This window comes from Tachyglossus aculeatus, chromosome 21 (assembly GCF_015852505.1).
Source record: "Tachyglossus aculeatus isolate mTacAcu1 chromosome 21, mTacAcu1.pri, whole genome shotgun sequence".
Taxonomy (NCBI): Eukaryota; Metazoa; Chordata; class Mammalia; order Monotremata; family Tachyglossidae; genus Tachyglossus; species Tachyglossus aculeatus.
In genome coordinates this window covers 63,205,983-63,232,613 of record NC_052086.1, presented here as the reverse complement: position 1 = coordinate 63,232,613, position 26,631 = coordinate 63,205,983, and the positions used below count along the sequence as shown (strand labels likewise).

Below are 26,631 nucleotides of genomic sequence, written 5' to 3'. Positions count from 1 at the left end.
ATTGTTGTATTGTAAGCTTTAACCAATGTCATTGTTTCCTTTGGTTTTGTTGTCTTTGCCCACTTAAATAGCCTTTTCATGCATTTTGCTTGCTAAAGTGCTGCAATTATGTTTTCAAAGAAAAGATTAATAGATAATTGCTGAGCTTTCTGGACATTTGACCTGGTAGTTTTGGACTGTAGTCCTAAAACGTTAGTAATTGCTTTAGACCTGAGGGTAGTTCTTGTGTTCCTTTTTTCCCAAATTACGTCCCACAGTGTTCTTCAGCTACTACATGATAAAGTGAAAAAGACTTTCACCTAGAATTCCTTTCCAAAAATTTAGGTGTAAACAGTGAAGTTGTGATTCTCTCTAATGAGTTTGTAATGAGTTCAGCATGCAAGGAGAGATTTTGAAAAATATATCGTGGGCTGTGTGGTAGGTTTTGAAAGACCATCTTTTTCTACCTCCAAGCTAATGAGCCCGGCACCCTTCCCTTCTGTGCTTTGATCTGATGACAGCCATTGCAGGTGAGGAGAAAAGAGAAGGTTGTCTCGGTGTTCAGTGCCAGCCTAACAATTGCATGACTTTCCACTGAGTAACAACAATTTCATTGCCTTAGGATACAAGTGCAGATGGTTTATTGTGGAAGGAAAAAAAAAATTGACAGCAGGTAGCTAGGGGGATAAATGTCTGAATTTGTGTGTCTGAAATGAAGGAACTGTTGAAAAAGAATGGTCAGAATCCTTTGAAAATCTTCTCCCTCTGGTCAAATAGGATGCCACTCCATATTTGTCTTTTCAAGCTTTTTTTTTTTAACTTGATCTTTTGCTATTTGTTAGCTTTCAAAATTCTAAGTAGTCTTTTTTCCCCCCAAAATTTACATTTGAGAGGATTCTTCCTTACATAGGAAATAATTTTGTGGCTCACCCTAAATTTATTTTAGTGTTGGACAAATAATGGACAAGCAATAGTACAAAAGGAAAGGAAAGAAAATAGAGAACTTGAATTTGTCTAAAGAGATTCTCCCTAATGTATAAATGTGAAGAAACAGGTCACAGTAGACATTGTGGAACAAGAGAAATAATCAGAGTAATAAAAACATACATCGTTGGCCTTCAGAAATGACAACACTAACAGTAGGCTTTACCTTGAGTGTGGATTAGACCTGAAAAACCGATGCTTTGTGTCTTTCCCCTTCTACCCCAAATTTCCTTGTCCTGGTCTTCTATCTCCATCAACAAGCTTAGCTCTCATGAGAATATTTGTAAAATTAATTGCTTTGGGGGTTTTTTGTTATTTCTACCTATGCTCGTACTATTCTCTCACATTCTGTATATTTGGGAATATGGCATTAGATTGTAAGGAACTTGAGGGCGGGGATCTCTGTATGGCCCTCAATATCTGACACAGTACTCTGCAGACAGTAAATGATTATTAAACGCTGATGCTGATCTGGCAGTTCTGAAAGTCCCTACCACACTTGGGAAGTGCAGAACAAGAAGTGACATGTTTTCTGCCCTCAAGGTCCTAACACTCTAAAGGGGATTGCCTAAGGCTTAGGTGCATTCCATGGCCATGGCATAAAATATCTCTGTGCATCCTCCTCAGCTGCGGAAGACCTTGCTGTTGAACAAGACACAGATTTGGCTGTCCGAGGCATTTTTAGGGAGACGCTACTTTTAAATGCACTGGCTCTAGGCATTGAACCTTATCTAATCTCTAATTGTTTTACTTTAAGGAGTTTACAATTAAAATGATTTTACAAATGCTCTTTTTTTTTAGCTTTTTATTATAAGCTACGTGCCAGGCATTGTACTAAGCACTGTGTTAAAGGAAAATCAGGTTGGACACAGTCCATACATAGCCCACATGGGGCTCACAGTCTTAAATTCTCTGTACCTCAGTTATCTGTAAAATGGGGATGAAGTGACTTGCCTTGCCCAAGGGCACAGAGCAGACAAATGGCAGAGTCAGGATTAGAACCCCAGGCCTCTGCTCTATCCTCTAGATCAAGCTGCTTCTCTTTAAAATAGGGCCCTTGGGACCAACATCTACTCTCCATCAAATGTACTAAAATTCACATTGAAATTCGTGTATCACATTCTCTCTGTTCGTGAGACAATGTAGTACCCATATACCGTAGCATAAACTTTAAAGACACAAATTTGTTAAGATTTTCCCATTTGTATTTTTTCATTTCTGAGTAAGGGGAAAGGCCATTGTTTAAAGAAACACCTTAGAAGAAAAAAAGCCTTTGTGTTTTCCAAATAATCATTTACATATTTATCTGAAAGCAAAACTTATGACATCCTAATTTTGATTTTCTAGGAGTGTTAGATAACATTGGAAGAAACACATGGGAAATGAACTGCAAAGGCAACTTTTCCTCCTTTCTCATTGGCTGTATTGATATCCAAGTATAGGTTCCAGCAAGCACCCAATTGTGCTTGCTTAACTACCATAATGTTAAGCCCCCAATATGGAAAGAAAAAAAGTTATTTTGAAATGTATTATTATTATTTCTTCTGAATTTTATTCATGGCTGTGTGTGTGTGATGTTCTTTTTTTCCAGTAATTCGCCCAGGATTGGGATGTAGAGAACTTGTTTTCAGAAATCTCTCCAAGATTCTTCCAGCTATCTGTCATGATATAACCGACTGGGTAGCAGGAACCAGAGTAAAAGCAGCACAACTTCTGACTGTTTTATTACTACATGCAGAAGATCATATTACCCAGCACTTAGAAATAGTGCTCAGAACCTTATACCGGGCATGCTCAGATGAGGAAAAGGTTGTTGTAAGCAGTGTAAGTTAATTTTTTGTTTTATTATCGACTTTCTATTGTTTAATTTCCAATTTTAGTAGTGCCATTCCGGAGTCTCTATTTTTAATCATACTCCTAGGAGTTCTACTTACAACTCCAACTGAGACGCTCCTTTGACTCATTCATTCATTCTATCGTATTTATTGAGCGCTCAGTGTGTGCAGAGCACTGTACTAAGCGCTTGGGAAGTACAAGTTTGCAACATACAGAGATGGTCCCTACCCAACAGCGGGCTCACAATCAATCAGTGGTAGTTATTGAGCACCCACTGAGTGCTAAACACTCTACTAATCCTTCTGGCGAGTCCAACAGATGCAAGGACTACGTACTCAGCCCTCAAGGGGCATATAGTCTAATGAGGAAGACAGACAAGCATTGGTTTAAGAGAGTGGGAGTAGGAGGAAGGACAAACCCATTGCTGGAAATAGCACAAATATATAAGAGTGGAATAGCTGAATAAATAACTGACTATATATAAAAATATCTGCAGATACGTAAAAATATGCACACATTCATAAATGCAGAGGATAAACATGTAATCCATGAGTGTTGGGTTGGGATAACTGAGGTGTTGTGAGCCCGCTGTTGGGTAGGGGCCATCCTATATGTTGCCAACTTGTACTTCCCAAGCGCTTAGTACAGTGCTCTGCACACAGTAAGCGCTCAATAAATACGATTGAATGAATGAATGAGTTCATCAGGGAAAGTTTTTTGGAGGTGGCAGGATGCTAGCTTTGAAGTGGGGGAGAGCTACAATAGGGGTGAGTTTGGAGGTGGCAGGTTGTTCCAGACTATGGGAACTGAGTTATGTAAAGGTAGAAGGGAAAATGTTGCCTTATTTCAGTGTGGTTTAAGTAGAGTTACTTATGTGACTTTATCCTGAGCCTTCTTGAGCCTGTTTCTGTACATAAAACTTTTTCCTATGGATTTTATCATGAGGGAAAGTACTACCCATATTCCATAGCATAAACTTTAAAAACACAAAGTGTTAACACTTTATTTTTTCATTTCTGATTAAAGGGAAAAGGCCGTTGTTTAAAGAAACACCTAACAGCCTTAGGAGTAAGGCCTTTAGGGTGAGGTCTTTGTGTTTTTAAAATAATCCTTTAGTTTTCAATTTGTTTCCTCTTTCAGTGTGCAAAATCAGCGGAACTGATTGGAACATTTGTCAATCCTGAGGTGTTTTTGAAGTTAATCTTAGCGGGGCTGAAGAAATCACCCCTTCCTCCGAATCTCATGGTCCTTGCTGCAGTTATTAGAGGATGCTCTAGAGAAGACCTTAAACTTCATATAAATAGCATTGCCAACACACTCTCACAGACACAAATTTGTCAAGGCTCTGAGGAGGTAAGATTAAAGGGGAAATCTGGGAGAAATGGCAGAGGTAAGCAGCTGATGTTTTATACAAATTATATGTGGATATTTTTTCCATCTTGTCAGTTTGAGATGCTCAGTAATTTTAATCAGTAGAAAATAAAGTCCCATTAGTAATTTTAAGTTTACATCAGTCCAGTGTCCTGGTTCTTATCCCCTCATTTTCTTATTTCTTTGACACTGTTGGGAACTGCATTCAAAGGAAGCACCCAAGGAACATCACACAAGGATATTAGCTTTACCTCGGTTGCTGTAAGAGTTTTACATTTTTTTGGATTAACCCGAACCTAAACCTCTAGTCTAGATTGGCTAATGTACCTCATATCCCAATAGCCATATACGCAGTAGTCCACGTTAATTACCCTAAATGAAGAGTCAATGGGGAATTCTTCAAGGTTTCCTTGTGTTATCATTTTTCTCAACAGATTGTTTTCACCAGGTTACCAAAAGGAATAGAAGTTGCTGTAAGAGTTTTAAAAAGACTTCTGTGTTCTTGGAGTACAACTAGTTAAAAAACAAAACAAAAAAGCACCTGCCTAATGACAGGGAACAGCTCTGGAGAGAGAAGGCTGTGGGAGTAGTGGTGCTCCCACCGTCATCCCAGCCCAGGATGTGCCAGTTGTGCCAGGGCTCTACCAACCTCTATCCTGGCTCCACCGCTTGTCTGCTGTGTGACCTTGGGCAAGTCACTTCACTTCTCTGGGCCTCAGTTATCTCATCTGTAAAATGGGGATCGAAACTGTGAGCCCTCCGTGGGACAGGGACTCTAACCCACTTTGCTTGTATCCACCCCAGCGGTTGGTACATCATCAATCATCATCATCAATCGTATTTATTGAGCGCTTACTATGTGCAGAGCACTGTACTAAGCGCTTGGGAAGTACAAATTGGGTACAGTGCTTGGCACATAGTAAGCGCTTAACAAATACCATTGTTGTTACTGTTATTATCTCCACCACTCAGGCAGAGGCTAATTGATCTAGGCCCGCCATGGTAGCTTGCTCTGGGGCCATGTAAGTAAAGTGAATTTCTGACATTTTCATAGAACACCCGTCATGCTCAGCCCCAAATGAGCCAGGACATCTAAGGTGGTGATTGCTAAAGAAAGAAGATGGTTAAAGGTTGGGGGAGCAGGGAGAGAAGAGAGAGAGAGAGAGAAACAGAGAGAGAGAGGGAAAAAAAGAGAGATAGAAAGAAAGAAAGTCCCCATCTGCCATCACAGCAGAAGTCAGGACTTTGCCTTGGTTCCTCAGGTGGAGGAATCCTGCTCCCAAAAATCATGACACTCCCACCTGTTTGTGCACATTACCCTAGCATCGCAAGGGAAGAATAAAGGCCAATATTGATGTCAACATTTTGAAAGTGTATGAGATCGTGAGGTCGTAACCAAAGTAGTGTGCTCTGAAAACCTTTAAACAGGCCTGGCTATAAAAGAAATAAAAGGAAGGAAAGGACAAGGAAAATTATAAATGACCAGGGTGCAAAGGAGTTAATTTGCCCTCACCACCCAGAAGCCATTGAGAGCTTGCCTCCCTACTAATAGTGGAACAACTCCACCCTTCCTCTGAGTGAAGCTGAGTTTTCCTCTGGAATTACTCAGGGGGAAGCCAGAGTTTACCCTGCTCTCCTTTTCTGCTCCCTAATCTCTTTTGGTTTGGTCTGTGCTGGAAGACATTTTTACATATGGGTAGGTCATTTTCTCTCTGCTTAAGCTATAACTGAAGTACAGGAAGCTAGGGTGAGGTAATTTGGGGTTATTTCAGTCTAAATCATTTTTCACCCTCTTCTTCAAGTAAAAGCCCTAGGCTTATGGCAGTTGTAATACTACTATTACTTCTAGTAATAATATTAACGGCTAATAATGGCAGTACTTTCATTTGTTATGCATTTACTGTGTGGTAAACACTATACTAATTAATGGGGTAGATACATTATAATCCGATCAGCCATATTAGGAGAAGCAGCATGGCTCAGTGGAAAGAGCACGGGTTTTGGAGTCAGAGGGTTCAAATTCCGGCTCTGCCAATTGTCAGCTGTGTGACTTTGGGCAAGTCACTTAACTTCTCTGGGCCTCAGTTACTCATCTGTAAAATGGGGATTAAGACTGTGAGCCCGCTGTGGGACAACCCGATCGCCTTGTAACCTCCCCAGCTCTTAGAACAGTGCTTTGCACAAAATAAGCACTTAATAAGTGCCATTATTATTATTATATTCTCTGTCCCACATGGGGCTTGCAGTCTAAGGAGGAATGAGAACAGGTATTTTATCCCCATTTTACAGATGAGGAAACTGAGGTATCGATAAGTTGAATGATTTGTCCAAAGTCACACATCAGGCAAATGGCAAAACTGGGATTAAACCCATGTCCTCTGATTCCCAGGCCCATGTTGTCTCCCATTGTCATTTGTAGTCAGGCAGCCAAGCATTGCAGCTTTAACCTCTTAGGTTTGCCAAAAGACAAAGAGGCAAAAGAGAAAATAGAGAGGCCAGAGCATGTGCCTGGGAGAAGGTCATGGGTTCTAATCCCTGCTCTGCCACTTGTCTGCTGTTGTGACCTTGGGCAAGTCACTTCACTTCTCAGGGCCTCAGTTACCTCATCTGTAAAAGGGGGATTGAGACCATGGGCCCCATGTGGGACAGCGACTGTGTCCAACCCAAATTGCTTAGTACAGCTTCTGGCACATAGTAAGTGCTTAACAAATGCCATAATTCGTATTAATTATTATTAGAAAACAGCACCAAATGCTGCAGACATTAAGCATGACAACCCAAAGGACAACCTTTTTGTGTGCAAAGATGTTTCCAAGGCTGTGGATACCTCTTTGGCCTTTTCCTGCACATGCACACACACTCACAGGTGAACTTCACCATCAGGGGAGTGTCAATCAGTCAGTTAATCAGTGGTATTTATTGAGCATTGACCATGTGCAGAGCGCTGTCCCAAGTGCTTGGGTGAGTACATCATAACAGAATCGGTAGACCTATTCCCTGCCCAAAAGGAGTTTAAAGTCTAGGGGGGAAGACAAATTGAGGGTGTGTTAAGTGCTGTGGAGCTGAGGAAGGAGTGAAAAAGGCTTCAAATCCAAGTGCAAGAGTGATACAGAAGAGAGAGGGAGTAGGAAAAATGGGGGCTTAGTTGGGGAAGACCTTTTGCAAGAGATGTGATTTTTAATAAGGGTTTGAAGGTGGGGAGAGTGATTGTGTGTTAGATATGAAGGGGAAGGGAGTAGCAGGCCAGAGATGGGATGTGGGCGAGGATGTCTCCTTCGAATGCAAAGGACAGCTCTACACACGCACACACACACACTCACACTCTTTCTCTCTCCCCTCCCCACCCGCCTGCCAGGTATCTAGAGAGAATTATGTTAAGTATCATTTTGCAAATCGCAGTCTTTGTCTCTCTGTGTTGGTATTCTTTCCCGTTTGTAATATTGATTAAATCTTGATTTTACCATTATTCTGTTTAACAAATTACTCTTGGCCAACTTACATACACACCCCTTTTTTCCACTAGATTGCTTGTAATATAGGAGGGTCTCTCTACTCATTTATACTTCATATAAAATCAACATTTCATGTACATTTGCATATACCCAAATATCCACAAACTTAATAGCTGTAAAAATGTGCTTTCCTTGTCTTCGTTTTCATTCTTCAATATTTACCCTAATGAAGTCAATGCTTATCACAGTGCTGCTAGATCAGAAATTAATGTAGTTGCCCATCTGAGATAAGGGGGCAAAAAAGTCATGGCTCTCAGTTTCCTGAATTAACCACTAAATAATTCACTAGATAAATTTTAAGTGCATGATACAGAGAGCTCCCTAGGAGTCACGTTTATATTATTCGCATGCTAAAAAAAAATTCCCCTCAAAATTGCTTTGAATTTATCACTCTAGTATATAACTATGTTTCAGCACCGAGCAGCTAAAAGGGATGTAGAGAATACATATTTGGCCCAATTAAATCAAACATAGCAAGAACTATTCAGATTCCTCATGATTGCTTTTCAAAACGCCATTCTGCTATAGAGCTAGGATTTAGGACTCAAATATCCAGTCTTTTATAAGACTTTTTAAATAACGAAAATGACTTCATGCAGAATAGATTCATTTGTCAGCTGTGTGACTTTGGGCAAGTCACTTAACTTTTCGGTGCCTCAGTTTCCTCATCTGTAAAATGGGGATTAAGGCTGTGAGCCCCATGTGGGACAACCTGATTACCTTGTATCTACCCCAGCACTTAGAACAGTGCTTGGCACAGAGTAAGCGCTTAACAAACACCATCATCATCATTTACTATAATTTGGGAAGGAATATATTTTAACAACTCTTCAAATGGTAATGACAGGGAATGATAAGGTTCTTTTAACAAAAATACTGGACAGAATTCAGCGCTTAGTACAGTGCTCAGCACAGAGTAAGCGCTCAATAAATACAATTGAATGAATCCCTAAAAGACAGTCAACCCCTAAAGAACTTGTAGTTGTACATTTCCAACTGAATGCATAATTTGAAATTGTCCTTTGTGATTAGCTAGAAGCTTAGGCTTTTGGAGAAAAGTATTTCCCAGGTGTCTTGTACCAAATTTTGCACCTGGAGCTTAGCTGAAAGGAACTTGATCCTTTTCTCTGAAATGTGTAGTTTAGTGACAAGTCACTGAAATAAGGAACTTTCATGATAACAAATATAGCTCATTTATTTTTAAATAAAAATAATTGCTTTCCACATATGTGCCATAATAAAAAATGATCTCCTTATGCGTAAATATTGCACTACAAATCAGGCTGGAGAGCAAAAATAAAATGAAAGAAAATGAATATAGCTGCCCTGTAATATATGATAATGCTCTGCATTAGGATTCTTGAATATCATAATCTTCTCTAGAGAGGAGATGTATTTTACACTATTCACCATAAACCTTTACTCCTAAATATTTTATCTCAGCCCTGCCAGACCTTACCTTTCTAGACATTGAAAAATTCAGTGATTACAACTTTTTGTTTTAAAGCGACTAGGGAAACCGTATAGAATTTAAAACAGAAAATATGTAATTCCACTTCAGAAAAGTGAAGTTATATTCTTAATGATGAGCAGTTCAGAAATTGAAAGGAAATATGCTATTTGCATATACAAACAGATATCTAAAAGGAACTTTCAGAATGTAATGGATTGGTGTACTTTAAAAGAATACATCTTTTTCTTTGTATATGATCTTTCCTGGAAAGTTTACAGTAATTCAGCAGATCACATTAGCTTGGATCAGGGTGTATGAGGAACTAGGTTGAGCCTAAAACAAGTCAGTTGAGGATAATGAACAGGTTTGTTCGAAAAAAGGAGTATGACCTATATTGGGAATCTTTATCATATGGGTAAGATCTGGCTCATTTGACATTTCCAAAAATCACCTTGGAAAGGGATTGGGCAGAAAGTCTTGAGAAAAATCTCCCATTTCATCCCTTTACCGGAGCACCGTCTGTAATTGATCAGGCTACTATTGTTCAATGCCATCACCGATTGACGTTGGTAAATGAGGTGAAAGCTTTGAACTGGTTGAAAAAAAAAGTGTACTGGTACTTTTTTTTTTTGAAGAAAATCCTCAAAGGTTTCTTCAATTTTTAACATTTAAAGTCAGGAGTGAACTGCCATCTGGCATTTATATTTGTTAGGAACCGATTTTAACCCTTCCAAACTTTCATTTGGTAGGTTCTTTACATGGAGCAGTTGCTTTGTTGCGTTGAAGCTTTAATTAAAGTGGGAAAAGAAGACTGCACAGAGGCCAGCTTACAGCTCATGGAAGTTTTAGTGACAATAATGGCAATCCCTGGGGCTGCAAGCCTTCATGAAAAGGTATGGCTAATTGAAAACTATTCCCATTTCTTTGTGAAATTATGAACCTTACTTTAAGAAAGATGATCATTTGTTTAAATGAAATGTAACTACTATAAATCTTTCGTGCCCCTGAATTTCAAGCCTGAGGCACACCTGAACCGACTAGCAAAGATTAAAGAATTTAGAACTCCTGGAATGAGTCACTCATTTTGTGGCCGTAGGGGAAATAGGGAATTTTTAGAGACTCCAACTCTCAATTTATTGTAGTTTCTAAGCACAAGGACTACTTTGCAAGATAGGCAGGCAAAAATCAAATTCATTATTTTTCTTTGAGTTTATGTTGATGTTTGAAAATTATATTGTTCTTTACCCAACTCATCTGCCACCCAGTTATACCAGACTATTTTGCAACATGTCTCTTTGAATGCCCTCCAGTAAAATCGGTGAAGACACTGACCTCTGGATTATCATCAGGATTGCAGGATCGAGAGGGATCTTTGAAATAAGATTTCATCCCCCGCCTCTCTTCCACCTCCAGTTTTTGTTCAGACTCAAATGCGTGAATGAAACCAGGTTGTTTCCAGTGCACCATGACTAACCTTTGCTATTACCATATGTCAGAACAAGATTTGCCCATAAACATTATGAAACCTACTGTGTCCCAGTAGAAATTTGTATTTTAGGAATCTCAATTCCCTCCTTCCCCCATTTTGATGCCTGTGAAGACTTTCTTTAAAAGTAACCTTTCCGATGGGCATATGTCTTAAGAGACAAGCTGTCACTGTTAGGGCCATAAATACTGGCAAAAGATAGGCCCTTGGAATATACGATGCCTAGAAGCAATGGAAGGAGGAAGTCGGAACAACCTTCAAATTAAGGGGCCGGGCTGAAAAACAGACTGGTAAGGCCACCAAGAAGTTTACCATAAGGGAATCTTGAGTACTTCCTACTGTTTTTCAAGCCCTGGGGAACAGAAAGAGTTGATGGGGAAAAGGAGCAGAAGACACAGGTTAGACGCAGCCTACTCTATCATTTGGGTATATCTAGTTTGTTGCTTGAAACCGGCTGCAAAGTTATTTTAGCTTTGCGTTCTGGAAGGTTGAAATAGTGAAGTGAAGAAAATACAATTTCACACTATGACTAGATGATGACATTTAGTTTATCTGCAGTTCACTGCTCTGTACTGTGTCAGATGATGTGGACTGTTTAGAGATCAATATCCCGCTTGTTTTTTTGGAACAACTGATTTTTCTATCCATGACCGTGGGGAAAGATACTTTCCTTTCATTCATTCAGTCGTATTTATTGAGTGCTTACTGAGTGCAAAGCCCTGTAATAAACGCTTGGGAGAGTACACTACAACAAACAAACAAACACATTCCCTGCCCACAACGAGCTTCTTCCCATTTGCCAGTGTGCATTCTGGGCAACTCTTTTTCAGGGAAGACACCGCATGTATGGCAAGAAGTAATGTAAAATTCTTTAGATATACATGGCACAAAGTGGCTTTCCTGGAATAGTCTTCTAAAATGAACCCACTAGTGATATAATAATAGTAATGATACTTGTTAATTGCTTACTATGTGCCAAGCTCTGTTCTAAGTGCTAGACCCCAACTGAGTCCAATCTGGGGGAGGGCACAAGTACCCGGTAGGCAGAATATGCTGATTGTCCGATACCTCATGGTGCCAGAAAACAACTATCTGTTGCCAAAATTAATTACATAAAAATGTAGGCTCTTGAGGGATTGACCAACGGTGCAGCAGTTTGATTGTAATTCCGTTTTCACCAATCCCACCCCTTTCCCATCGGCTTCGCACGTAAGCAAAGTCACCATCTGCAGATAAATTAAGTAAGGTCCACTCTGACCATGTACAGTATTGCTTGGGTCAGGGTGTAGAGTGAAGAGAGGAGGGATGTTTCTCTTACACTCTTGCTCTTGACTCCTATTGTGATTTCCCAACCCCTTCCTGGCTGTCCCATGTGAAGTCATACAGGCAGCGTGGCCTAATGGATAGAGCACGGGCCCAGAAGTCAGGACTTGGGTTCTAATGCTGGCTCTGCCACTTATTTCCTCTGCGACCTTGGACAAGTCACTTTACTGTGCCTCAGTTACCCCATCTGTAAAATGGGAATTAAGACTGTGAGCTCCATGTGGGATACGGTCTGTGTCCAACCTGATTAGCTTGTATCTACCCCAGCGCTTAGAACAGTGCCTGGCACATAGTAAGCACTTAACAAATACCATAAAACAAAACAAGCAGACTTCCCACGTAAGGCTGGAAATGGAAAAGGCAAATCAGCCTCATTACCATCTTGACTGTATTTACTAGTCACGTAGTTGTCCCAGAGATATCTCAGGTGCCTAATGTTTGAACGTTTAGAAAAAGAAAAACAATTGATATTTCTGCAGAGAAGTTTCTTAGTCTTGTAAACTGGATCTATTCCACACCTCGATTTTTAACCACCAGGTTCAGGAGACAATGACGTCATTAGCTGTGGCGCAGAAGATGGATGGCACTCTGGATCTCTATAGACAACATATACATCAGCTTATGGAATGGTTGTCTTCATCACATGATCACTGGAACTGTTACTCAGTGGAGCTGTCGCAGTTTGAAGTAGTCGCCACTCAGTCAGGTAAGGCCCACTTGAAGTGGTGAGTGGTGAGAATGTGAATAGAGTTATTAATATATTATAATATAATCATTATTATAAAAAGAGTTGCCCGGAATGCACACTGGCAAATGGGAAGAAGCTCGTTGTGGGCAGGGAATGTGTTTGTTGTTGTAGTGTACTCTGCCAAACGCTTAGTACAGGGCTTTGCACTCAGTAAGCGCTCAATAACATCTTATTTCTTAATCTCAGTAATACCAGGAATTTTCCTGTTCTCCTTTATTTGGGTTGCAAGATCTGTGAGAGTGCCCCAAACCTTCCTTAAATTATTTCTGAGAAAGAACCAATCTAATAGGAAAAAATGTAGAATGCCCATTTTTGCTGGCTTTAATGAAACAGAAGCATTTGGTTGGTTAGGTAAATTAGTTTGAAATTTGGGAATAACGTAATTGTTCTTTTAAAAATATGTTACTGATATGCATGGTTAATGTTAGAGAGAGATTTTGATTGGTAGGGTTTTAAAATTCACCAAATGCATTAGTTAATCAGGGGTTTTTTTTTGTTTGTTTAAGCACCTACTGTGCAAACCACTGTACTAAGTACTTGGGAGAGTACAATACAACAGAAACATGTTCCCTGCCCACAAGGAACCTTACAGTCTAGAGGATGTCGATATTGTGAGGAGTCTAGGGTACAGCAGGACATCTCTCCCAATCTTTGTGCTACTTTAAATTTGAGTTTCTTGATGAAATCACCAAACCCCAGTCCTGTGTTTTCATTAAGTGCCTGGCACTTAATTATTCGATGTATCCCCTTTACTTGACCGTGTAAAACTGCCAAAAAAAATTTAAGTTGTATTGTCTTTTGGGGTCAAATTACATAAAAGGGGTGTACTTTTTGAACAAAAGCGTCTCACTAAAGCCCCTGCCCCCAAATTGATTTCCCTACTCTATATGGCTTTGCAGTTCGAATGATGGAAAACCCCCTTGCCACCCTAAAAAGGTACATGTAGGTAAAGCATCATTTTAGAGTCCCATTTTTTGCTTTAGGTAAAATGAAAGCAAATCATTATACTTTGGAAAAGGAAAAGCCTCAAGACTTTCTTTTGGGGTCCCAAAGGAAAAGAGTACACACTTCAATCAATCAATCAGTGGCATTTATTGAGCACTTACTTTGTACAGAACTCTGCACTAAGCTCTTGGGAGAGTACAGTGCAACAGAGTTAGTGAACATGTTCCCTGCCCATAAATGAGATAGCAGTTTTGGGGGTGGGGGAGAAAGAAATTAATATAAATGAATGGGTAATTTATAATATATAAATAACATACAGTGTAGATAATGGGAGAAATTATATATATTCAGTAAATATTAACAATCACAGCAGTTAAAGAAGCACCAACACTAGAAAATTATTTGTGTGGAGGAAGGAGGCTTTACTTTACTTTACAGAGGAGCAGCGTGGCTCAGTGGAGAAGAACACGGGCTTTGGAGTCAGAGGTCATGGGTTCGAATTCCGGCTCTCCCACATGTCTGCTGTGTGACCTTGGGCAAGTCACTTAACTTCTCTGAGCCTCAGTTACCTCATCTGTAAAATGGGGATTAAGACTGTGAGCCCCATGTGGGACAACTTGATCACCTTGTATCCACCCCCAGCGCTTAGAACAGTGCTCTGCACATAGTAAGCGCTTAACAAATGCCATTATTATTATTATTATTACTTATAAGATCCCTCCTGTCCATGACACCATCAAACAGCTGTTGATAACCCAGGACCTGGATTCTGGATTTTTGATCCAGAATCTGGCCTATCCCAGTCTTCTTTTAGGCAAGCTCAGACCTGGAAATCAGTGGTTTCAGAACATTGTGGAAAAAAACGGAGAAGAGCCTAGAAAAAGATCAAGCTTAAGAAGAAAGAAAAATAGAGACATTCAGTTGAAAGATCTAAAGGCTGTCTTACAGACGTAACATAGATTTTGCTAGAAAAATTGATGCTTTTTGTTTTGACTTTTGGATGCACCTGTTTTGAACTTACTCTGTGATTCACATGAAAATATGCACAAGCATTTTATGTCCCTTTTCTCTCTTCACCCTCCCACCCCCACTCCTTTCTTTCTTTGCCTTCAGCAGTTCACACAGGAGTTGAGTGTTTCTTCCTAGTGCGGATAGACCTTGGAGAAAAGGTTTGAGACCTAGCAACATATTATTATCTGCATTACAGAATTAAACATTTCAGTATTAACAATCGTAAAGTGCTTCAGGCCAAGCACTGCAAGACATTAAAATCAGATCCAGTCCCTGTTCCACATGGAGCTTACAGTCTAAGCGTTGAGGAGAACAAATATCTTATATCTATTTTGGAAATGAGAAAACAGGCAGGTTAAGAGATTTTGGCCAAGATCACAAAGTACAGCATCCTGACTGATAGGCTCCTGCTCTTTCCAGGAGGACATACTACCTCCCAAAATACTTTCGCATGCATTTTTACCAGATTGTCTTCCAGCAACCCTGTGAGAGAGGTTATAAATTACAGTTATCCCCATTTTTCAAATTGGAAAATCAAGATATGGAGGATTTTTAGAAACCATTGTTCACACGTTCATCCTCCTCCTTCCCTGCCTCACTGCAGTTTTAATTAACTCCACACTATGTCGTGCTCTCATTCTTCTCTCTTTCACACACCCTGCAATCATTGGTTACAATTATGTGAAATAAAATGTAAGCCTTATTTGCTGTTTAAAAATCTGGGTGGGGCAACTATGCTAGTAAATACCATATATCAGAGGCTTTTACTAATCTAAAGTCTTTTGACAATAGAAACCTTTCAATTTCCAATACATGGGTTTTCTTTAGTCTTCCATTCATAATTAATAGATATTCAACCAAAAGTCAGTTGGTGAGAAGAGGGGTGGAACAGAGTAGGAATTTCCGCATCTTTTCACCCTTATTCTCAGTCTCCTTCATAGGCTCCTCCTCTGCCTCCCACTCCCTAGCTGTGGGGGACCCTCAGGGATCTGTTCTGGGTTCCCTTTTATTCTCCATCCACACCCACGCCCTTGGAGAACTCATTCTGTCCCTTGGTTTCAACTACCACCTCCAGGCAGTTGATTCTCAAATCTCCATCTTTAGTCCTGATCTCTCACTTTCTTTGCAATCTTGTATTTCCTCGTGCCTTCAAGACATCACTACTTGGATGTCCTCCCATCACCTCAAACCTAGCATGTCCAAAACAGAACTCCTTATCTTCCCACCCAAACCCTGTACTTCCCCTGACTTTCCCATCACCATCCTTCCTGTCTCACAAGCCTTGGCATTATCTTTGACTCCTCTTTCTACTTTAACCCACGCATTCAATCTATCACTAAATCCTGTTGGATCAACCTTCACAATATCGTTAAAGTGGTTGTTCCCTCTCCATTTAAGCTATCACATTAATCCAAGTACTTATGATATCCCGCCTTGATTACTGCATTAGCTTCCTGCCTCCTGTCTCTCGCCACTCTGACCATACTTCACGCTGCTGCGCAGATCATTTTTCTACAAAAATGTTCATGTTTCTGCACTCCTCAAGAACCTCCAGTGGTTTCCCCATCCACCTCCGCCTCAAACAAACTGCTTTACATGGGCTTTAAAACAATCACTTTAAACCCTCCTACCACACCTCGCTACTCTTCCACTACAACCCAGCCCTCAGACTTCATTCCTGTAATGCCGACCTACTTACTGTTCCTTGATCTAGTCTATCTCACTGCCGATCTTTAGCCCACATCCTACCTCTGGCTTGGAACACTCTCCCTCCTCATATCAATTAATCTCCCCACCTTCAAAGCCTTATTGAAGGCACATCTTCTCCTAAAGGCCTTCCCTGACCAAGCTCTCATTTCCTCTTTTCCCACTCCCATCTGTGTCATCCTGACTTGTTCCCTTGATTCACCACCCCCAGCCTCACAGAACTTATCCATAATTTATTAATTTTTTCTTTATGTCTGTCTTCCCTGCTAGACTGTAAACCCACTGCGGGCAGAGATTGTGTCCGTATATTGTTGTGTTACACTTTCCCATTCACGTAGTACAGTGCCCTGCACACAGTAAGTGCTCAATAAATATGATTGATAAGAAGATAAATGAGAATAATTCCAGTATTTGTTAAGAACCACGATACGTTATTGCCAAGAACTATGATAAGTGCTGGGGTAGATAAAATATAAAGAGACCATCACAGTCCTTGTCCCACATGGGAGGGGAGGAAAAACAGGTATTGAATCCCTATTTTATGAATGAGGAAACTGAGGCACAGAGAAGTTAAATAACATGTGCAGATCACACAGCAGTCAAGTGGTGTGGCTGTGATTAGAACCCAGAATTTGTGACTCCAAAGCCTGGACTCTTTCCATTGGGCCATGATGCTTCTACCTCATTTAAAAAAATTCTAATGATCGGGCACTAACCAGCTACCAAAAGTTGTGATATTCAAGCAGACATCTGGTTCCATCAGCAGACCCAAGCACAAAATGTATTTTTGGTGCATCTGTCTAGGAACTTTCAAACCTCTGACTCTCCATATTTGGTCCCTCTACAAGTCTTATTCTCATACTGAATCTATTTACCAAACTGTGTTAACAGAATTTTGCTTTTGGATATTTTTGGGGTTTCCACAGTAGCTTAAAAGTTACAGGTTTAAAACTGTTTTCTGATAATAACAATACAATTAGTCAGTGACATTTATTGAATGCTTACTGAGTGCAGAGCACTATTCTAATCTCTCGGGATAGTACAATATAACAGAATTGGTATACATGTTCTCTACCCACAATGAGTTTACAATCTGGAGAGGGGGGACAGACATTAATATAAATAAAAAAATTATGGATAGATACGCAAGTGCTGTAGGGCTTAGGGAAGGATTAATGCAGTGCTCTGCACACAGTAAGCGCTCAATAAATATGATTGAATGAAAAGGTGCAAATCCTATTGCGAGAGTGACGTAGAAGGGGGTGAGAGAAAAGGAAATGGGGGCTTAGTCAGGGAAGGCCTCTTGGAGAAGGTGTACTTTTAATAAAGTGGGGGAGGGATCATCTGTCAGATACAAAGAGGGCATTCCAAGCCGAAGGCAGGACATGGGTATGTGGTTGAGAAGGATGAGAGATTGAGGTACAGTGAGTAGTTTGGCGTTATAATAATAATAATGATGGCATTTATTAAGCACTTACTATGTGCAAAGCACTGTTCTAAGCGCTGGGGAGGTTACAAGGTGATCAGGTTGTCCCACGGGGGGGCTCACAGTCTTCATCCCCATTTTACAGATGAGGTAACTGAGGCCCAGAGAAGTGACTTGCCCAAGGTCACACAGCTGACAGTTGGCGGAGTGGAATTTGAATCCATGACCTCTGACTCCAAAGCCCAAGCTCTTTCCACTGCACCACGCTGCTTCTCTAATGTTAGAGGAGAGAGGTGTGCAGACTAGGTTGTAGTAGGAAATCAGGGAGGTATCATAGAAGGGGACAAGGTGATTGAGTGCTTTATAGCCTGTGGTAACGAGTTTCTGTTTAATGTCGAGGTGGGTGGGCAACCACTGGAGGATCCTGAAGAGTGGAGAAATATGGACTGAACAGTTTTCTAGAGAAATAATCTGGGCAGCAGAGTGAAGTATGTTCAGGAGTGGTGAAGAGGCAGGAGGCAGGGAGGTCAGCAAGGAGGTTGATACAGTAATCAAGGCAGGATAGGATAAGTGTTGGGATTAAGGTGGTAGCAGTTTGGCTAGAGGGAGGAAAGGATAGATGGATTTTAGCGATGTTGTGATAGTTGAGCCAACAGTATTTAGTTACAGATTGAGTGTTGAAAGAGAGAGAGGAATTGAGGATAACACCAAGGTTATGGAGTTGTGAGACAGAGAGAATAGTGGTGCTGCCTACAGTGATGGCAAAGTTGTGGAGGACAGGGGTTGGGTGGGAAGATCAGGACTTCTGTCTTGGAACATATCAAAATAAACATCCAACTAACTTATACTTATCACAATTCTTTCATTGTGGATTTAGAGCTGTTCTTGTAAGCATCTACCTAACACCTTATTTTCCCCCATCGGCAGACTAGGAAATAGATACTAAGGGGATCGGCAATTCATCCAAGTCCTCACAAGCAGTTGGACAAATAGAAGAACATTTTTCCATCTCTTTACTATAACTACAGTCGGTTCTGCCATAACAAGTGTTTCCACTACACGTTTTGGCCAGAATGTTGCTAGGGAATCAGGGAACGACAATACAAGGTTATATGCATATAGCGTAACATGGTGTGGGAAGAAACAGTTTATAAGCTGTAGTAGAGCTAGAGTGTGTAAGTGTACTAGAATACAAGTTTTTCTTAATGTGAGTTTTTTCAAGAAGAAAGCTGTGGCACTGTAGATCTGGGTCTGTTTCCGTACATTAATGGAATTAAATTTCAGTGCCTTATCGTCTCATGAAGAATATTTTATTCATAAGTTCAATATCACTTTCAATTGTTTGAAATGATTCTCTTTTTTTAAGAATCAATTTTTAAAAAACTGCACATTCGTTTTTACCTATTCAGAAATCTTTTTTTATCTACCTTTTAAAAAAAATTTTTCATCCATTTTCCATCTTGCTTTGATTCTTTGCCATAGGAAAAAGAGTAAACCTGCGCCAAGCAGTTTTATGGAAGTTAAAGTTTTTATCCTGTTTCTTCTCCAAAGCCCTTATATTTCAAAGCCGCTACTTGAGTGTATATAATATTACATGCCAAATTTTTGTCACATAGTAAAAGGTAAGGTGCATGGTTAGGAAAAAGTTTTTATTTAAGGGGAAAAATGTCTGGCCAGGTTTTGTGAAACTCCTTTTTTCCCCTTATGCATACATTTTATCATAACTCTTCGGCAAATATGAGGAGTTGGATATTACTGGATGTTCTTCTCCTTGTCTGATGGAGGAATTTCTAGACATTTTGTCTGATGTATGAGTGTAGAAAGAAAATAAATCCAAAACGATCTGGGCAAACACTTGGCGTTCACCCATGGTAGCGATAGCCTGTTGTCGATGCTTTCTGGCTTGCCGGATACAGCAACTCCTTTTAACATAATTCTCATTTTCCTTTCATTCCCCCACATAGCATCTAATTTAATGAGGTTACTCCCTCCTAGTTCCTCACTTTTTTCATTCTATAGGAATTTGACTCTTGTAAGATACTGTACTTTAGACAAAACCTTTGTTGTTTTGTTCATTCTCTAACTTGTATCAAAAGGTGCTTTAACTGCATTTAAGTTTTTAATATTCGAGTGATGCTTATTTGTTATAGAAGTAAAACCTTACTCATTGGCACAGAGATTTAGAAACCAGGATATTTTATGGCTTGTGTTATTGTGCATTTCAGTTCAAGTCTAGACACCAGGGATTATTTTGGTCCAACCTTTAGACAATGAATTTCCAGATACTGAATGTTTTTACCATCGCCTGGAATCTCCACTAAAGTTTACTAAAATTTTCGTTAGGCACTTCTAAATTCAGTAGGTAAATTTAAGAGGGTCACTGAAAAATTGTGGAAGTTTCAGAATTGTTTGGGGAAAAAATAAACCAGTTAAATTCTATTCACTGATTTGGTTTCATTTTTAAAATGTTTCAAATTGCTATTGACTTTGTTAGTGAATTTTATGAGACAATATTTGGAAAAGTATTATTTTGACTAATAATAAGGTTATTTTGACTAGTTTTTATCAAACCAGCACATGAAGTAGGATGATTGTAAACCAAAAGTTATAAATAAAATCTAATGAAAACTTTACACAACTATTTTCTTCATGGCTATAATGGCCTCTCTACCTTTCCGTTTTTTGCACATTTTTGAGGGGGAAACCGTTTATGCCTCTTTCTAGGTTTCTTTGCAAGGGTGGATGCAGTGTAGGAATGAAAACATATTGACACAAGCAGTATTTTATAGAGTTGTTCGTTGGGATTCAGTTATTAGAATTCCAGTGTCAACTTTATTGAGTGACTATTGTGAACTGACCCACTCTACTAAACGCTTGAGGAATGGTCAAAGGAAGAAAAGGGTGTGATCCCTGTCCTCGAGAAAAATACAGCTTTATAGAGGGAGTAGATGGGCATATATGCCACAGGTCAGAAAAAGAACAGAGTATCCGTAATAGGCACAAATGTATAAATCAACATCCAGCTATGAATGCTAAGGCAGCTGCTATGATGGCATGACTCAGAAGATGGGAAAGTTAGTTACTGAATGAGGAATAGGAGGATCACCTTTTTAAGAGGGTCTGAAGGAAGGGAGGGATGAAACTGAGAAGGAAGGACATTCCCAAATTGGGAGCCGAGAGGAGAAAAGATTTGTTTTTGAGGGTATTTGTTTTTGTTTTCCAGGTCCTGTATTAAGTGAAGCTCTTCATCAATTCATTTCCATTCTTAAGACATGTCTTCAGCCAAGCAAAGATCCAAAAATGCGCCTAAAGCTTTTCACTGTTTTATCACAAATACTGCTGAAAGCAAACAATTCTGTGAACTCACAAGGGTAGGTATGATTTTTTGACTTCCTATGGACAGCAGGCAAAATCCAATTTCATTCTTAGATCGAGGCCATGATGGTTGTTTTATCCTTTGAGTACTGCAAGAAGTGAGACAGCAATTTGATTGCCTTTCCAGGGTAATGTTATTGTTTTGCTATTTCTGGGTATTTTATTAAATCTGTGTATGCGGCAAACAATTAGAATGGCTGAAGGTGAACCAGTCATTCTGTTTGAAAGCAATGCAAGCGTTAAATCTAAACCCAAAAATGATCTCCCCCTTCTAGACTGTGAGCCCACTGTTGGGTAGGGACTGTCTCTATATGTTGCCAGCTTGTACTTCCCAAATGCTTCGTACAGTGCTCTGCACACAGTAAGCGCTCAATAAATACGATTGATTGATTGATTGATTTGAATTCAAGGCATTTTAGGACGTATTAAGTCTTTCGGGGGATTGTTTATGTATTAGCTGTATATATTTTGTAATAGCTCTGGGCATTTTTAAACCATAATCAAAGCGATATTGTTACTTTTCCTTACTGTTAAATGTGAACCCAAAATAGGTTTTATAGTCTACCAAAAATATTATTTTAGACTTATTGCAATTGAGCTATTAAAAATTTTGGTTTTAGGATCTAGAGAGTGATTAATTGTAATTATATGAAGGGAAGATTGACACTTGAAATGAATTTTTGAACCATGCTACAACTAATTATTTTGAACAGAATTTGATCAAATATATTTTTTTCTTAGGTACCATATTTTGAATTTCTAGACCTTACTAGCAGTACTAGCAGAAAGGATGCGCTATCTTAATCTTCATATATAGAAAATTGTAAATAATAATTTTCTTTCCCAATAACTAAATGCAAGATACCCTTGCATTTCTCTATGGATTTCTAGGTTCCCGTTGGCATGACGTTCCAACTGAATATTTGTGGTGTCCAACAGTCTTAGAACTTTTCCCCTCATAGCTGAAGAAATCACAGATAGAGGTGCTTCTTTGTTTTTAATGTATTATAAAGCTTTGTATGGAAATAATTTGCCTCTTCAAACTTTCTGAGTTTAATACTGGTATGTTTCTGCACTTGGGCATCTAGCCAGCCCAATCTGTGTTGGAGGAACTTTTGTTTCCTGGGTTGTCTGAAAAAACTCCAAGGTACCCTAAAACAATATTAACATGGAACTTTGTCAGGCATCGTAGATAGAACGATAAATAGATTAACCCAGTGGTCCGATTATGATAATGTTCGGCGAGAAGCATGGCCTAGTGGAAAGAGCCTAGATCTGGGAGTTGGAGGACCTGGGTTCTAATCCCAGATCTGCCAAATACTTGCTGTGTGACCTTGGGCAAGTCACTTAACCTCTCCATACCTCAATTTTCCTATTCTCCCTCCCACTTCTTGAGCACTATGCAGGACAGGGACTGTTTCCAACCTAATTCACTTGTATCTACTCCAGAGCTTAGAACAGTATTTGAAACACAGTAAGCGCTTAACAAATGCCATTTAAAAAGAAATGCTCTTCACATATTCATCTCCACACCTTCAAATCATGAAAATAAAGCAGTTCATTGACATCTTTCAGCCATTATATCCTTTGGGTTTTCTCAGAGGAGCAGCTAAGGGAAGAAGCCCTGCAGGGCCATATTAAGAAACTCCATTTGAGTGCAGAGTTAAGCACTGCCAAGTGACGGATTTCAAAGTGGGGCTGGACTGCTAGAAGAGATTCATTCTATTGTCAATATTACTCGAGTTCCTCAGGGAAGAAAGTTAACTAAACAACACCGAGGGTCACTATAATTGAAATTCCCATAGGGAAATTATCTGTTGAAAATGAGAGCAGGAAAAGTAAACATAAAGTCCTAAGTGAAATGATTTTTGGCTTTTGAGGGGGGACAAATATCATGAGGGGCTCTTGCAGTAGGACTGTGGAGGGAAGCCTATTGGTATTTGATTTTTTCCTACTCTGAGCTCTTGTGCCAAGTAAGATCATTGATTCATTGGCAACAGGATACTCTCTGAAGCACTAGCCTACAAGATCAGGGTGAGTGGGGAACATTTAAGAATTCAGGTTGGGGGATTTTAATAGTATTTTTTAAATGGTATTTGTTAAAACACTCACTATGTGCCAGGCACTGTACTAAGTGCTGGGGTAGATCCAAGCTAATCAGATTGGACGTAGTCCAGGTCCCACCTGGGACTCACAGTCTTAGTCCCCATTTTACAGATGAGGGAGCTGAGGCCCAGAGAAGTTAAGTGACTGTCGCCACATCCATGTCTACCTGTATATATGTCTACCTGTATATATGTTTGTACATATTTGTTACTCTATTTATTTATTTATTTTACTTGTACATATCCCTTTTATACTGTGAGCCCACTGTTGGGTAGGGACTGTCTCTATGTGTTGCCAATTTGTATTTCCCAAGCGCTTAGTACAGTGCTCTGCACATAGTAAGCACTCAATAAATTGCGATTGATGATGATGATGACTTGCCCAAGGTTACACAGAAGACAAGTGGCAGAGCCGGAATTAGAACCCAGGTCCTTCTGACTCCCATGCCCGTGTTCTTTCCACTAGGCTGTACTACTTACATTTTACAGACTAAATGATTCTAAAGAGAACAAGATGCTTTATTCATTCATTCATTCAATCGTATTTATTGAGTGCTTACTGTGTGCAGAACACTGTACTAAGCGCTTGGGAAGTACAAGTCGGCAACATTTAGAGACGGTCCCTACCCAACAACAGGCTCACAGTCTAGAACGGGGAGACAGACAACAAAACAAAACATGCAGACAGGTGTCAAAATCGTCAGAACAAATAGAATTAAAGCTATATGCACATCACTAACAAAATAAAAAGAATAGCAAATATGTACTAAACGTTTTCCAATGGCTGTTAACACTGTCCAAATATTTCCTAACATAGTGTTGTGATGCCCCAGCCAAGAGGAAATAGTCTCGATTGTATTTTCAACACAGTCTTATAGATGTCTCGTAAATATCTGATGCAGAAAGAAATATTTGATCCCACCAGCATCTGAATCTTCCTTGTCCCATAGCAGGGCATTGGAGAATTTCATTGTTTGGAGAAAGTCTTGTAGGCAGATAACCAGAAGCAGCTTGAGAAGCAGCGTGGCTCAGTGGAAAGAGCCTGGGCTTTGGAGTCAGAGGTAATGGGTTCAAATCCCAGCTCCCCCACTTGTCAGCTGGGTGACTTTGGGCAAGTCACTTCACTTCTCTGGGCCTCAGTTCCCTCATCTGTCAAATGGGGTTGAAGACCGTGAGCCCCCCCATGGGACAACCTGATCACCTTGTAACCTCCCCAGCGCTTAGAACAGTGCTTTGCACATAGTAAGCGCTTAATAAATGCCATCATTATTATTATTATTATAACCTCTACCTAGTCAATGAGTAATCATCGTCGGCCCCTCCCGACCTCTGCCCGGCACCGAGGGGCTTTATAACATTTGCTCCATAGTAATTTATTCCTTAGGAAGAATTTACTCACCCAGAGTAATTTGGTCCCACAGACATTAAATAATAATAATAATAACAATGGCATTTATTAAGCGCTTACTATGTGCAAAGCACTGTTTTAAGCGCTGGGGAGGTTACAACATGATCAGGTTGTCCCGCGTGGGTTTCACAGTCTTAACCCCCATTTTACAGGTGAGGTAACTGAGGCCCAGAGAAGTTAAGTGACTTGCCCAAAGTCGCACAGCTGGCAATTGACGGAGCCGGGATTTGAACCCATGACCTCTGACTCCAAAGCCCGGGCTCTTTCCAATGAGCCACGCTGTTCTTAAAGAACACATAATCTAGGGGCCCAAATTTTGGCCAAGGATTGACAAGATTTATATAGGGGATGGAATACATTAAGTCAACTTTGCTATGACTCCACCTGATTCTGGAGTAGTTTGTATTTTCTCTATAATATTATTGACTGAAATTTGTAGGAGAGCATTGTCATACGCTATTATCTTTACTGAACATATGCTAGGGTTGGGTGGGGCCATTCAGGGCCTAAAGGTAGCCCCTCTAAACCATAAACCCGTGTAGATTCAGAAGAGATGGCAGAATTGCAAGCAGCAAAATGCATTAGACCCTGTGGGAACTACAGCTTTGCTACATGGCACTTCTCTGATTTTTTTCTTTCATTAGGGCCTGGAACAAATAGTTTAATTTGAAGGAGTCATTTACCAGCTTGATATGCTTTTTTTCATCTGACAGAGTACGCAGGCTGTAATTATTACATTTAATTTTAGAGAGGGCTTGTTTAGACCTTTGACTCAGCATACTTCTCATTTTAGGGGAGGCACAAGACAATCTAGAGTTGATAGCCCTTCACATGAACAGGTGTGCATTTTCCCTTACACAATAGAACTCATGATTAAGAAGTAATTTGCCTTTTTTCTTCTCCAACATTTTAACAATTCAGATTGACAGGTTCCGATTTACCTTGTTAAAGCAGCTCCTGTGTGGCCCACAGTCTTCCTTTTTCTAATCGTTTTTTCTTATTATTCTTGCTTTGGCTCACTGATGCTAAATGCAAGACATTTTAGGGGGAAAAAATTCCCAAAGAGTAAGCCACTGTGGTTCGGCAGAAAGCTTAGACATTACCATGAAGCTCTGACTTTTTCTTTGGGGTCATTTAATGTGGACCACCTTGAAGAAAGAGAAGTAGGTTTTAAGTCAAACTAACAATTCCTCTTTAAATCTTTCTACAGGAAATGACAGCCCTCAGCCTAAAAATGAAAGCACCCTGGAAAACTTAATTGCAGTTGTAAATCATATCATGTTAAACAAAATGTATTTTCATAAATTGTCTATCTGCTTTTGTTGATTCGTAAGTGCCATCTGCTGGAGTAGACATATAAATCCTGTCTAGGAAGCTAATCTGAGTTTTCTATAAATGTTTAAAGCTATAAAAACCGAAAATGGAACAGAGCAAAAAAAGTCAACTTTTTAATGGAGAGTGTAGCTTAGTCGATAAGAACACACCATTTTTCAAACGTTGGCTCTGTGTATACGTGATTCGAGCAATGTGTGAAACCCTCTGTTTCAGTCCTAAGATTGTATCTTGCAATCTCTTATCACTCCAGGATGACCCCTTTCCAGCGGGGAGGGGACTGCCAAATGATATTTGTGCTTCTATGATATATCCCTTTCGATTTAATAATAATAACGGTGTTTAAGCACTTGCTATGCGCCAAGCACTGTTCTAATTGACGTGGGGGTAATCAGGTTGTACCACATGGGGCTCACACTTTTAATCCCCGTTTTACAGGTGAGATAACTGAGGCGCAGAGAAGTTAAGTGACTTGCCCAAGGTCGCACAGCAGACAAGTAGTGGAGCTGGGATGAGAACCAATGTCCTCTGACTCCCAAGCCCGTGGTCTTTCCACTAGTGATGGATTATCCTTTTATTTCCTCAGGCAGTTGCACATTGCTCCCTCTTGGTCGGGCTCCATTTGGAACT

The 26,631-nt window shown here is 39.9% G+C and overlaps 1 protein-coding gene across 1 annotated transcript in view; it reads left to right on the top strand.

Moving 5' to 3' along the window:
* Positions 1-26,631, top strand: part of DNAAF5 (dynein axonemal assembly factor 5) — a 70,436-nt gene that overhangs the window by 26,277 nt on the left and 17,528 nt on the right. The window contains 5 exon segments of the mRNA XM_038762799.1: positions 2,555-2,787; positions 3,940-4,152; positions 9,885-10,028; positions 12,482-12,650; positions 21,005-21,152. Of these exon segments, the coding sequence (XP_038618727.1) occupies positions 2,555-2,787; positions 3,940-4,152; positions 9,885-10,028; positions 12,482-12,650; positions 21,005-21,152 (907 nt within the window).